The following is a 14039-nucleotide window of genomic DNA, read 5'->3' as shown; positions in this document are numbered from 1 at the left end:
TTCATTTTAAAGTTTTTTGCTTTTAGCTTGATGAACATAGAGATATTTTCAAAATCATGTTAAAAAAAATGTGTGCATTCATGCCAGAGATTTGCAAGCATACCCCTCTGTTTATATTCAATAAATATTCAAAAATATTTGAAAATGTACCGATTTTCTCTCTCTCTCTCTAAAGTGCCATGAAGTGAAGTTCCTATATTGGAAATGTTTGATTGCAGGTGTGAATTCCTATAAGGGTAAAGTTAACAATATAATTAAACGTGGTTTTTTTTTAATGATTGACATTTTAATGTTAATCTAAATGACACATTACATACAGTAATAGCAATAGATAACGATACAACCCATATCACTGCTAACATAATGTATCACTGATTTAAGTGGTTAACCATCACTCTGTCACTGTTCAATATTCATCATTATTTACCATCAACCAGGCATTAGACACCAGCTCTTTCACATGTGAGATGAGTTCTGCGGCAAATTTACTCTACAGACTGGGATATATTACCAGTTCTAGCTTTATTAAAGGGTATAGTGCCGAAATATTGAGGATCTAACATTTATTAGCTCGAAGTTTCCATCGGCATCACTGTAAAGTCTCCACGATCTAAAAACTGAGAAACGTCCGGTTTCGAGATTTTGCCTTCAAAATAAAAGCCTACAGTTCAGATAAACAGCTAAGGCACTCAAAATAAGGCCACATTTAACCTGAAAACTGCCATTAAAGCCACATCACAAAATTTTAAGTTCGGGGCTACTTGCTAAATGGAGCAGAAGAATAAATGTTAAAAAAAAATAAAATAATAGGATCCCATAGTATACATAACCCCATACGTTCCATGCTGTTTAACAACTAGTATCCAACCTAACATCACCTCTTTGGAGAACAAGAATAGAAGACATGAGTCATGATGGCAATTTTTTATGATAGCTGTTGAGTATGCTACACTTAACAATAATCATAAAACACTTGAGCTCAAGTGGTGTAGCTGCAGTTCCACTATTCATACCAGGAGAGCTATGTCATCTTCAGTTATAAGTTATCTGTGACATAAGCCTACATTTTGTTACAGAAAACACTAATCCTCAAACTACCATTTGTAGATCCAAAGAGATATTCACTGTGTGGTGCAATCTGAGAAGTTGCTGCACTGGCACTACTAATGAAGTTGAAGCTGTGCAACTTGACACCTGAGGAAGAGGAATTACATGCAGAGTATGCCACCTCCATGATATTTGAATACAATATGAGATAACAAATCAAAAACATGCACGGTCTATTAAAGGAAATACTGTGTGACCATATAAACTTGCAGAAACAATGCATTAAATTCAATGCATTAAAACATCATAAAAGTCAGAAAAAAATGGCTTCTTTGGTAAACATTTAGTGTAAAACATGGAACCGTACAACCATAACAAAAAGGTAGCTCAAACAATCATCTTTGGACATGCCTTGAATTCAACCTGGTAAAACAATGCACCAGAAGATTAGTACCGTAAATCTGCTCAGGAGAGTTCAAGACATGTTAAGTGGGAAGGGGGGTTAGCCTGTTGAAGTTGTTTTCATTTGAAGGATTTATATTTTCTTATACTGTGTGCATATTTTCTGTATGTTGATGTGTTTTAGTAACAAAGACTATAATCCTGAGGGTCAAAGCAATACAACCTTTCCCAAAATAAAACACAATTTGAGAAAACAACAGCAGATGTTGTACACAAACGCTGCAGTGCTTGGACCCTCAGCATAAAAGATGCTACTAAGAAATGGTTACTCACGATCATCACATCCTTGCTAAAACAACAAAGTTTAAGGTGAGCTAAAACTTTGACACAGTGCTGTATATTTTCTAACCATTACAAACGGCAGCATTTGTAATTATTACAGCTGTTCGGTTAGCAGGGCTTTTATTTTGGACGAGGTGGCAGGAAGTGATCGGACCACGGTGGCTGTCTCTCCAGCTGTTGGTCAGTAACATTACATGTAAGGCAGGAAACTTGCAAACGTTAGCTCTACCGTTGTCCCTACGGGCGTGTTACTGCCGACAGTAAAAACATGTTTACACATCGATAGTAACAAAACAGCACCCTTTTCACAGCCGTGAGCGTGTGCTTCTATATATAAACTTTTGTGTGTGTGTGTGTGTGTGTGTGTGTGTGTGTGTGTGTGTGAGAGAGAGAGAGCGATGGCTTTCACCCACCTCTTGCTCGGTGTCCCCCTGCTCCGACACTCCGATTTCACTGGGCAGTTCGGCCAGATCTGTGACCCGAATGAGTCCGTCGTGGAGGAAAATGGTCTCCTCCTTCACCGAAAGCCACTGGGACGAATCCACAGCCCCGGAGCCCATCGCTCTCTCCTCCGACAGTGATGCCAAAGGGGTCGCACATTAAAAATTCAGTGACAGAATGACAGAAACGCCCTAGCTAGCCTGCTAGCGAGCTACAATAACATCACTGCCGTCGCTGTCGCCGTCTTATCTGACGATGGTGTTTGACTGTGGTGCTAAGGTGCAAGCAGACGGAGGGCAGATGGGCAGTGAACAGGCGATAGCGGCAGCTCCTCTTCACATAACATGGGTGGTCGTGTCGTGCTAACGGTCGCTGCTAGCTGTCTGGCTTGGTTAGCTGGAAGCGATGCTAACTTACCGTACGGTATCGTTTTAACGTTACCGAGCAGAGTGGGCGTGACACCCGTGCTAAATCCGTTATCTCGCCGTTAAAACGACCGTCTTTTCAGGACGAAGGCTGCCCCTGTAGTAAGCTCTTCTCACGGTTAAAATTTGAGCGCAGACAGCTCCGCTAACGGCCCGGGCGCTGTGTCAGTTGCTGGAGAAGATAAGAGTCTCCCAGCTGTCAGTGCGACGCCATGTTTCCAAGGCCAACGAGCTGCTCCCAGCATGCACCGCGGGCCAAGATAAAAGCTGTCAAAAATACATGAGTTCATTTCAGTCTCTGACACCAACACTCACTACAACAAAAGGGACAATTACAGTGTCGTTTAGAGCTTATCTTGTGCAATTTTATAGCAAACTTCAACAAAGATAAAGTCCTCTGAGGAGATATGTGTCCAGGAAGTGTCTGTGCGACCACTGATTCAAAATTCAGAGTTATACACTATAACTTAATAACTCATCTATTGTAAATAAGAATTCATGTCTGAAAAACAGTGATGCAACACATTCAGAGCTGATGTTTATGAAGTAAATGGACAGACAAGGTGCACGTTCTCAGTCCTCATAAAGTGATCTTGGATCATGGATGAGAAAACATATACTTGTGTAAAATATTTTTTAAAAATTCAGAGGTACGTATGGATCACACCACAATGAAGTGAAACAGTATGAGTTTAGTATTAGTATTTCCATTGATGAATAATTATTCCTGTAGCTGTAAAGTCAACCAAGAATTTTATGTTGGACTTTTTTCACATAGGATTATGATTATGAGGATTATCGGAAACTTGTGGGTTGTGAGTAGTTGTAGTTATTTTTCCTTAGTTTATCTACACGTCAGCAGATAATACAATTTTTTGAAAATGAGGTTGACACATGATTTTTTAACAATCACTCGAAAAGAATCAAAAGATAAATCATTTTATTTCCATTATTAATACATAATTTGCTGTCTTGTGATTTTGCATGACAGTCCTTTATAAATATATTAAATTAAATCAATGGCATACTTACAAATATATTACAATCCTCAATTATTCGAGCCCTTGAATGTTTTCCAACACAATGCCATTTTACACCACCAGAGAGAAATAGAAAATGCTGCATGATCTATAAAGCTTATAAAATTCATTGTTGCTGCACATAGAAGCTTAGTCAAAAATCATGTGAACTGTGCCATAATCGTGGCTTCTCTCTCCAGCCTTAGGCATCGCTTATAAAGACGAACAGGAATCCCTCTTCTTCGGAAATTGCCTGATTTTCGCACCCCAGCAGTGTCTTTTTCCTCTATCATCTTAAGTGCTTGAAGTAGGTCAGAGGCTTTAGTGAAGCCTCCAGAACAGCTAGAAAAAAAGATGTTAAAAAGGAAAAAAAAAAAAGTGTCAAAAACAGAACCCAACGTGGTAATCTGTGTAACACGAAAACTGAGTTAACACATTAGACAGGAGACTATCCCTGCTGTAACCAAAAGTTGTCGACAGATTAACATGAATAAGCTTATCAGAGCTTAAAACCTTTTTCTGCGGTGGCATTTCTTCCCCTCTGGCAGTTTGAAGCAGTATTGAGAGACGAAATCCATCAGTAGCGTGGGGAGAATACTGGCTTGCTTGAAGCTTTCAATCTGAACAGCCAAGCTGTAAAATTGACAAAACGACAAGAACCTCACATACAGAAATAAAGTCAGTCAACAAGGCAGGAGTGAAACAATAGAGTGTGATGTATGTGCGGTGCACAATATGCCTTTATGAGTGACTCAGAGGAAAAGACAGACAAAGAAAGAAAAGCTGCCTGTGGGGGCAGGCCTTCCTCATAACATGCTGTAGATAGGAAGGAGCAATAATAGTCTTACCATACATGTGCTGCTGTAGCCTACTGTTAGTGTCACATACCATAGTAATATGGTAATATGTCACAATATGTAATCATATATAAATATCACTTAAACATAGGATTGTAACCTGCTATCATTCCAAAAGGCCTTTTCACAGCAAACCATTATAAGAGGAAAACAACAGTGTTTTTGGATATACATAACTAGTTACATGTAATTAAATTACAAATTCAGTGTAATTGTAATTAATTACAATTACTGAGAAAACCTATGTTATAAAACTACAGTTACTAGTCAAAATGTTGGTGATTACTTTCATCCGATTATAGTGTTTGCGGTAAAAGACTGAAAAGTCATGTAGAATATAAAGTATTCTGTTGTTCATTCTACAGCTTTACATTTGAAGACATTTTAATGGCACTCAGGATGAAATTTAAGACCAATTTTACAATAACCAAAACTGAAAAAAATGTAAGTTTACATAAAACATTACATTTTTAGTCCTGTGAAAAGGTTTGATCTGGGAAATACCTAACATTAACAGTGAGATTTTGTGTTTCTTACTGTGTATGTGGGATTCTACTGCTTTAATTCCCATGATTCCCATGACAAATTTAAGAGGAATTATTTGAACAAATTAAAAAAAAGATGTTAACAATTATTTAGAGACGTAACAATGCAACCTCAGAAAAACACATGATCTTCCCATGCATTTTTAAGAATTATGAAAGATTGATTTAAGACATTTTAAAATCATTTCAGGCCATATTTTTAGATTGATGAATTCAATGCCTTTTGAGACATTTAAAGGATCTGCAGCAACCCCTGTTTGCATGGAAACTTGCATTTTTTTGCCATGCAGGAAAGCCATAGCCTTTGCATGGGCATTTTCAGCTTTATTGCCCAGTTTTTAAAGCAATCAAAAAGTAATCAAATGTGTGAGGTTACATTGCTTTGATTAAGTTTTTTTTAAAAAAAAAAAAATACATTAATCATTACATTTTTAAAAAGATAACTAGCAATCTCTAACCTACTACATCTCAAAAGTAACTCTCCCAACACTGGTGATTAATGACATAAAATGGTGTGTGAATGATGAATTAATTTTCTTTTGCCGCTTCAGCTTCAGGATGCTGTTGTGTAGCTACAACTACACAACAACAAAATCTAAGATAATATTTTTTTTTAAAAGTATATTAATGATATTAAAATATACATTATTTTTGTTAAATAATTAAACTGTACCCCTCTATGTGTACTGTGGACTGCTGGCTCATAGTGCCACTGCACTATGAGCTCTAACAACAACAGAGAAAAAAACTCCTGTGCTTCATTTAGACCTTCTACATGATGATGTTGCCCTGGTTACTTCATCTCACTGCAATGTGCAAGTTGAATCTCGAAGTCACTCAGGAATGCAAAACACAGTCAAAATGGATTACTGGGATAATAGCTTTTCATTTGGACTGCTTAAAATGTGGCATAAGGTTTGTATTTACTTGCACTCAATGAACTATGTTGTAAAGCAGTTTCAAGGGGTGAGAATAATGTTATGCTAGATTAGTGGTATTGTGACTAGAGCACAAAGCAAGTCGCAAGCTGTGAAGTTGGAATTGTCAGTACGGTTTAATATTCACTTTACCCAGACGGACTTAAAGCTGCACTCATGGGTTTCTTTAGGACATTTCAAATCACTGTTGTATGACTTTTGTGTGACATCTTTTATGTGCCACTGTCGGGGTGTCTTCGCCGGCATTTAAATTTTCCTTGTTTTTATGGTTCACTTATAACATGTTTTAACGTACTTTCTATTCCTTCCTTGTAGTAACTTCATTTTGTGTTCTTTTTGTGTTTTATATTGTTTGTTTAGGAGTTGCATATTTTTTTCATTTTGTATCATTTGTTCTATGTTGTCTGGAACTTATGCTGCTGCCTGTCTTAGCCAAGACATTCTTGAAAAAGAGATATTTAATCTTAAGGACTTTTCTGATTAAATAAAGGTTCAATAAAAATAGAAATAAAAAATACTCAGTGCAGGCCTCTGGCATATATCTGCATTATTGTAAATACAGGGAAAAAAATCATCTGTCAGATTTGCATATGTAAATATGCAAACATATGGGATGAAAAAAACTGAGAAATGCAAAAAAAACAAACAAAAAAAAAAAATCCTTTAATGTTACCGGCTGGTGCAGTCACAGTGGTAAGCACTCTTTGACTCCATGTTCTGCAGACCATACTTCTTCTCCAGAGGTTGGATTTTGTATTTACAGTCATCCAGATGTTTGAGGCTCCCACACAGGCGCTGGTTGTCTGCGGGAGTCAAAAATAAACACTGGTTATCTCACAAATGATGAAAGTGTGCCCACATTGTTTTAGATAACTAAGCAACTGAGTCGGCTTAGGATGGTATGTTCTACATCTTTTAGTAAGCTGTGGTCAGTGGTGAAAGTTAGCGTTACTGTGTCCCACCTGTAGGGGGCATATTTGGTGCACTAGCTTGAGTTCCTTGAAAGAATAATGCCTGGGGCCACCCTCTTTAAATACAATAATGCCAATTACATTTTTCTGGGCTCTTAGAAGATGTGCTCTCTTATCATACCTTTTCACTGTCACCATGAAATACTGACAATAACCATAAAGACATAGTTTTCTTAGTGTAATAGTTACACTGAAGAGGGGCCTCTTAAACTGCAGAGGCCCCAGCAGGTGTAATGAGTTCAGCAACTGCACAAGGTCACCTGTCATGTTATGTAATTCAGCATTTTGCTTCAGACCTGTCTCTGCATGTGTGCTTTGAGCTACGTTACTACACAGGGGCTCCTTACTTGTATTATTCTGTAGTAGAGGGGACTCCATCTGCTTTTGTGGCTTGCCATGCTTATGTGTGGAGGCTGTTGTCTTGACTTTTGTTGTGAGTAGCGTTGCAGAAGTAGTTGTACTCCAGAGTTTTCTCAAGGTGTCTTCTTTGGGTGTTTCTGTTGTCTTTTTGAGCTTGTTAGCTGTTGGTAATCCATATGTTGAGGGTGAAGCGGTTGTCGTGTTATATGTCATGTTTTGTCGTAGGCAACCTTTACAATGAGGATCAAAATTATCACCTCTCATAGGCACCTTGAATCCACAACAGGGACTTTGTTTTGGATTTTTTTTGCGATTTGTGGTGGTTTTGGTGACTGCCGTGATGATTGTCGTCGCTGAGTGCAGCTGAAGCGTTGGCTCTTCTGTTAAAGATGGGGTGCTCTGTGTTGTAGATGTTGTATGCCAATGAGAGTTTGTGGTCACTTGTGGTGATATTCTGCTTCTTTGTGTCGTGTGAGCCGACAGGCCCTTTCTGGTGCTGTTCTTTTTTCCACCTTTTTTTTTGTTTGGCGCACTACTTTTTGAAACATTGAAAATAAATGTTTTTATTGAGGAGGTAGTGGTGTGTGCCCTTGACATTGGGGCGATTTGGGAGGGAGCTACCGTATTCAGTTTTCTGTGTCTTTTGCATCCTTTTCCATTTTCCTGTCTGACGTGGAAAGTGTCTTCTTTAGTAACGTCGTTGGAGCGGCATCTATGTTCACTTTTGGGTGATGTTTCGCTTGATTTGATGACAGAGCTTTTGTCGGCATTCTGCCCCTTGTTACTTGTTGACACGCTTTTGTCAGGGTTATTACTGTGTTTTCTAGAGGTGTTGAATGGGAGTGGACTTCTGAGGACGGCCTGGGGGGCCTTTCCGGACTCTTTGCATCTATTGAGAGAAAACATGCATGTTAAAACCAAGCCGTGGGAAAACTTCATATGCTGTATTTTTTTTTTCTATGTAGGTCACATTCCTTGCATGCTTTTTAATTAAGGAGAGTTACACTTTGTGTTGGATAATGACCTGTAATTTTATGGAAGATAATTACAGTAACACAGTGGAGATTCAAGAATCAGTCATTCGCACACAAATCTTGAATTATAGCTATTACAGTTTGTCAATGCAATATCAATAATGCTAGCATGGTTAAACATTTCTCATTTTTTGGTTTGCAGGACGATTTGTCAGTAACCCAACAGAAAAAGTTGTGGAAACAGAGCAGAGGTGTGGCACGGTGCCCGTCATGATTTTGTGAGATTTGGCAGCATGTCAGGCATGTTTTTACAAGCTGCTTCACAATATGCAAGTTAAAAGCACATATTTCAGTGCGTTACTTACGCTCCCCACCAGTACATCTCAGTGCATCTCTTCTGCATTTTGAGCTCAAAGCAGGGAACCTTCAGGACGCTAAAGAAGGTGTAGCCCACCATGCTGGCAATGGTATCATTCGCGCTGAGAAGGCACTGTTGAAACCTGATGAGAGGGGAAAGAAAAAACGGGCCAAGGTCAAGCAACAGTCCAGTCAAAATGAATGCACACATGGCGGCTTAATATCTTTGACTAATGCCTCATTTTGTCTACACCTTTAGTACAAACAGCTTGATAACAGTGTAACTTTTTAGCTGCACTGACTTCTAATAATGACTTTCATTTACTTGCAAAGTCACTAACACAAAGTCGATCTAATTCTTGGGAACATGATAACTCACAAATACCTTGAGGGAATCTCCTAAAATTTGGCACAAACGTTCACTTAGAGTCACCAATGATCTGATTTGATTTTGATGCTCAAAGGTCAAGGTCATAGTGACCTGGTCTGTTTTATTATCATAAGCATGATATCTCAAGAACAGCTTGAGGGAAACTCTTCAAATTTGGCACAAACGTCCACATGGAATCACAGATGAACTGATAAGATTTTGGCGGTTGAAAGTCAAAGGTCAAGGTCATTTTTCTAGTGAATGGAAAATGTCAAGAACACCTTCAGGCAATTTATCTAAATTTGGTGCAAATGTTTACTTGGATTCACAGATGAAGCGATTAGATTTTGGTGGTCTCATTATCATGAACATGATATCTCAAGAACAGCTTGAGGGGATGTCTTCAAATTTGGCACAAACATCCATTTGGACTCAAGGATGTACTTGAGTCTAGATAGGATTATGAAGTGATTACATTTTATATCAAAAAGGTCAAAGGCCAGCTTCACTGTGACACCATAATGCAAAAACACGTTTCTGAGAGTGAGTTTAAGTTATTTGTGAATGAACACCAAGAATTTGAGGGCAAACATATTGCATGCACCTGTCAGCAGCACTAGATATGAAGAGACAATAAAAATGACATCTCTGCAGATAGCAGTATTAAATAAAAGTAGGAGGTATGGTATGCAGCAAACACAAAAGTAGCAACATCGTGTTCATGCTTGAAATCAAAAGTTTAGCCAGAGGGCTGATTGCTATGATAGGCCACATTAATCAGTCCTGAATGAATAGTAATATAACATGGCTCCAAGTTCTTCTCTATCATTTTACATTTATTGGCATGTGGACAAAATGATGTGATAAAGGCATTCCAGAGCACGCTTTCATTAGAGAAATGTGTAGATGCACACAACTTTCACAACACTTTTAAATTCAACCTTTGAGCAGTTCTATCCTCACACGACCACCCATGCTCGACAGAGCGTTATGAGGACAGGTTATGGGGAGATGGGAATTACCGCTTAAAGGAAGTTTCCCTGGAAGCTGTTAACACCTGGAATCCCGACTCAGTTTCAAATGCACAGTCTTTGCATTCTGAGGCTCACCTTTGGTCGCAATTACAGTGTGAGACAGTGAAGAAGTTGGGGTTGAAGAGTCCGTAATTTTTTGTGAGACCCAAAATGACATGCAGGCAGTGGTCGTGCTCACGGCAGCATTTATCTGCAGTCTGAAACATCCCTGTGCCAGAGAACAAGATTTGAATTTTATCACATATCAGAGTACACTTTGCATGAAAGCAAGTCCTTGAGCAAAGATCTCTTGCCTCATTTAAAATCATTTAAAAGCCTCAAAGACAGATATTTGAAAATTAAAAACCAGGATCTTTAACGAACCTACTGAGGCACATCTTCGTAATGTGATTACCATATAAATGTCCAGCAGACTTTCTATTTAATTTCCCCATGATGTAAGTTTTACTTCATTTTCATTTATCTGCACTAACTGTAGTCACAAATCAGGTCCACTTACATTACAAATGCCCCCAAAATGTTGTCATGCTTTCTGCATTACTTACTAACAAATTTTATGTAAATTCAGTTCAGTTCAATGTCATAAAATTTAATAAAAAGTATCAACTTTAAATATCTACAATATCATATCATTCCAAATTATCCACATATGGATCGCTGCTGATGTTGTTTTATCTAATGCCAAGTGATACTTGTCTGATATACTAATGGGGACTTCAGACAAAAGTTACACCATTGTTCTTCAGAGCGTTAAGTCTACTTTGTACCACGTGGATGTTTGTACAAACCATTTTTTCTATGTCTCCTCTGACCACTAATGCCCCCCACTGCTTTTAGCCATACTCATAAGGGCTAAAAGTGCTTAAAATAATAAAATCATCAACCATACTCACCTAACTGTTCATAATTGCTTGCTTTGCTCCCAGTGCCGCACCACAGAGTCCCTGGGAAAAACCAGGAGCGTTTCTTCCGAGTTTTTCCTGCTGACCCATCACTTCTCGTGCGCCTGGTAAACTTTGGCGCACTGGAGGAGGAGAGGGCGCAGGGAGCATCCGGAGCAAACAGTAAACTGATATTAAACCTCTGGGGGATTTCTTGACCCTGGGTGCCGCTTGTGTCGCAATAGGTGCGGTATCCATCCGTAACGAGAGGATCGGTATTTACCTCGCATGCTACCGGTCGCGTATCCTCGGACCACAGGGTGAGGTACAGGGAGCGCACACCGGCTGCATCCTCCCGCAGAAACGTGACGCGCGTCTTTCCATCATCTGCGGCACTCGATTTGAGACAGGAGTGATCTGATCCATTCACATCTTGTGCTTTGGATAAAATGAGCGACGATAAGGCGAAAATAACTTGTAGTGGGAATCTGTTTTGCATCTCAGTGTATAATGGGTGTATAGCCAAATTAATGTTTGAATGGAGGAATTATCACACATGAACTTCAGCGTCAGTCTGCACCTGCCCGCTTAAAGGCGTCTTTAAATATGAGGGGGGCACATGTGCCTCCGGCGTAGACGGTTGGTGGTACGATGTCCTCTTATTGGTGTGCCTGTATGGGGGCTCGTCGGAAATATGACACACCTCTTGCTTCTCGTTTGCGCGCGTGTGGTCTGACTCATGCTTATGGTTATTCTCCAGTTCTATAGAACATATCGGCAAAAACGGTCTTTTGGAGGATTTTGAAAGCTAGATTTCAAGTTTGGACTAATTAATCAGCGCACACAGTTGTCTGAATGATCTGATTTTGTGTATTTAATAAAACCTTACGTTTTTTAAGACCATGTCTCCACCTAGATTAAGGACAAAGCTATGGATCTGTCTTAACCTGTTCCAACCGCCAACAAACGGCTCACACATTCAGGTGTGGCAAGATTCTCATTTAAGATATTTGATTGCAGCGTGATTATGTGCAATAGTTGCATCAGCATCACAGTAAGGACACATCCTTCCTCCTATGACCTACCCTAGACCTACTTTTTTTCAGTGGCTGTCTTCGTTTAGTCACAATTTACTAACTTTCCAGGGAAGTAAATATTAACAGTGCAGGCAGTGAGGTTTTGCCCCCCCCCCCCCCCCCCCCCCCCCCCCCCCATATGGTGGTGGAGACCTGCACAGATAGCTACCACCTTGTAAATAGCCTACACCTGTGTTAAAAAAAATATCAGATTAAAAAAGTGCAATTATCTGTAATTTCCCTCAAAGAGGCAATCCCATCTACATCTCTTTTTATTTTTTTGTAAAATAGTAAACAGCAATCTTTGAACAAAATTATGTGCTGATTCTACATGAACTATAAAAAATATTTTTAACACTTTTCTAATCAGTTTTATAAATTATATATATATATATATATGTATTTTCGTCATATGAAGGTCTAGCAAAAGTTCATTCATAATGACTTTGCCATGCTTAGGTTTATCATTTATTTCAAATACCATCTGCCATTCACTTCTTTCACACATGTTCACACATTGTCACTGTCATTGTCAGTTGAGACATTAGCTGTTCTGTCAGCTGATCAAAGTTAACCAATGGCAAAGTAACACACCATGTCTGTTCAGCCCATTTTGGATCAAAGATTCAGGATGAGATGAGTCAAAACATGGAACTACTTGCAATGTGCTGGTCTGCAATATTCTGAAAACCTGTTGGTTCACACTAAATTGAATAGATGAGATTCTTTTCCTTATTTCTTTCATCTGATCACTCCTGATTGAAACACAGACATGGCAAGATGATTGCTAAGCAAAATGTGCTTTGATGTTGTTCTGACAAGTCTCTATTTGAAAATGTGAGGGTAAAATATGGTGGCTACTTTATGCACAAAATCTGTCAAGACTGACAAGCTGAACAAGCCATACGAGCAGTCATCTCCTTCAAACAAAAACCGCAGTAAGACACATCAGGCCTCATGCAGCAACATTCTCTTAAACTTCTCTCATGTTTTTTCTTGATTTTCAGGTAAGAGAAATTATAAAAGAAGTTAACTCTAGATGTACCAAACATTCTTAACCATTCACATTTGCTCTTACCCAGGTGTGCTGAATGATGAATCCCAGGTAAACTGTTTGCATAGGTCACGCCCCCTAAACACTATATACGGGCAGGAGTTGTGCCATGTGCAAAGACTCTGGCGCATGCCCAAAAATTGGTGAGATGCCACCAGAAAATTGCTGAAAGAAGAAGAACTTGATGAACAGCAGTCATGCAATTGACGTATTGTTTTATAAATCTGAACAAAGTTAATGTGATTTTTCAGCATGCCACTTTGATGTTACAGGAAAATGAAATATCCAGCAATGACAAAAGAAGAAGGAGTAGAAGTTTAAAGTGGCATTAAATTAAAATACTCATTAAAAGTTCCTCAAATTTGTACTTTAGTACAGTACTTGCTTAGTTACACTCAGAAAGGGACGCACAGTGACTGAAATTACAGTAATTGGGATTAATGGACCTCAATAAACAGTATTTCTTTAGTCATGAAATTGAATAATCCAATGATCATAACTACTTTAAAAGCTTACCTAAATTAAATTATATGATTTTATGCATTTTTTAAAATGTTCCTCAAATATCAAACTTATTTTTCCTCTCTTTGGACAGTTAGTAGACCATGAAAACATGTTTTTCTCTAATCTTTGTAAGAGTGCTCCTTGCCACTCAACATTTTCTGTTAAAGCAAAGATACAAAAAAACAAAAACAAAACCTTGGTGTATCCCAAAAATCAATGGGTACTAAAAAATTTACGAATTTTATGAACAAAAATAAGAGAAATTTTATTTGTATATTGTTTCTTGCACGAGGACCAATGTTGGTAACTACCTTAAACCACCATTCATTGTAAGATATGTAGCTCTCTTTTCCTTTGATTTGAACTGCAGTGATGGTCTTCTTCTCTGATAATTTGGGTCACATCTCGACTCTAATCAGTCCTTGCACACAGGGAGCTCGTC

The 14039-nt window shown here is 38.6% G+C and overlaps 2 protein-coding genes across 3 annotated transcripts in view; both read right to left on the bottom strand.

Moving 5' to 3' along the window:
* The window catches only part of LOC121944002 (probable E3 ubiquitin-protein ligase HECTD4), a 41328-nt gene extending 38484 nt beyond the window's left edge, over positions 1-2844 (bottom strand). For both annotated transcript variants that reach the window (XM_042487642.1, XM_042487643.1), the window contains exon 1: positions 2205-2844. In XM_042487642.1, the coding sequence (XP_042343576.1) occupies positions 2205-2351 (147 nt within the window). In that variant the 5' untranslated portion in view covers positions 2352-2844. The remainder of the gene's footprint in view (positions 1-2204) is intronic.
* An 865-nt stretch (positions 2845-3709) lies between these two features.
* LOC121944602 (group 3 secretory phospholipase A2-like) lies at positions 3710-11837 on the bottom strand. Its single transcript, XM_042488450.1, has 7 exons — positions 10976-11837; positions 10158-10290; positions 8687-8821; positions 7335-8236; positions 6690-6819; positions 4190-4309; positions 3710-4018 (listed from the first exon to the last, which is right to left on the bottom strand). Exons 1-7 carry the CDS (start codon positions 11460-11462, stop codon positions 3838-3840), a joined length of 2088 nt encoding a protein of 695 aa, XP_042344384.1. The 5' UTR covers positions 11463-11837; the 3' UTR covers positions 3710-3837.
* Positions 11838-14039: the final 2202 nt, after the last annotated feature.

The sequence above is a fragment of the Plectropomus leopardus genome, chromosome 6 (genome assembly GCF_008729295.1).
Source record: "Plectropomus leopardus isolate mb chromosome 6, YSFRI_Pleo_2.0, whole genome shotgun sequence".
NCBI lineage: Eukaryota > Metazoa > Chordata > Actinopteri > Perciformes > Serranidae > Plectropomus > Plectropomus leopardus.
Note: the sequence above shows the minus strand (reverse complement) of the source record. Positions and strands in the feature narration are given on the sequence as shown.

Coding starts and splice junctions, on each gene's coding strand:
- LOC121944602 (XM_042488450.1), bottom strand. CDS start 11,462: ATGCAAAACAGATTCCCACTACAAGTTATTTTCGCCTTATCGTCGCTC. Junction 8,822..10,157: donor CACTGTAATTGCGACCAAAG/GTGAGCCTCAGA, acceptor CCCTCTCATCAG/GTTTCAACAGTGCCTTCTCA. Junction 4,310..6,689: donor CACTGTGACTGCACCAGCCG/GTAACATTAAAG, acceptor TCAATTTTACAG/CTTGGCTGTTCAGATTGAAA.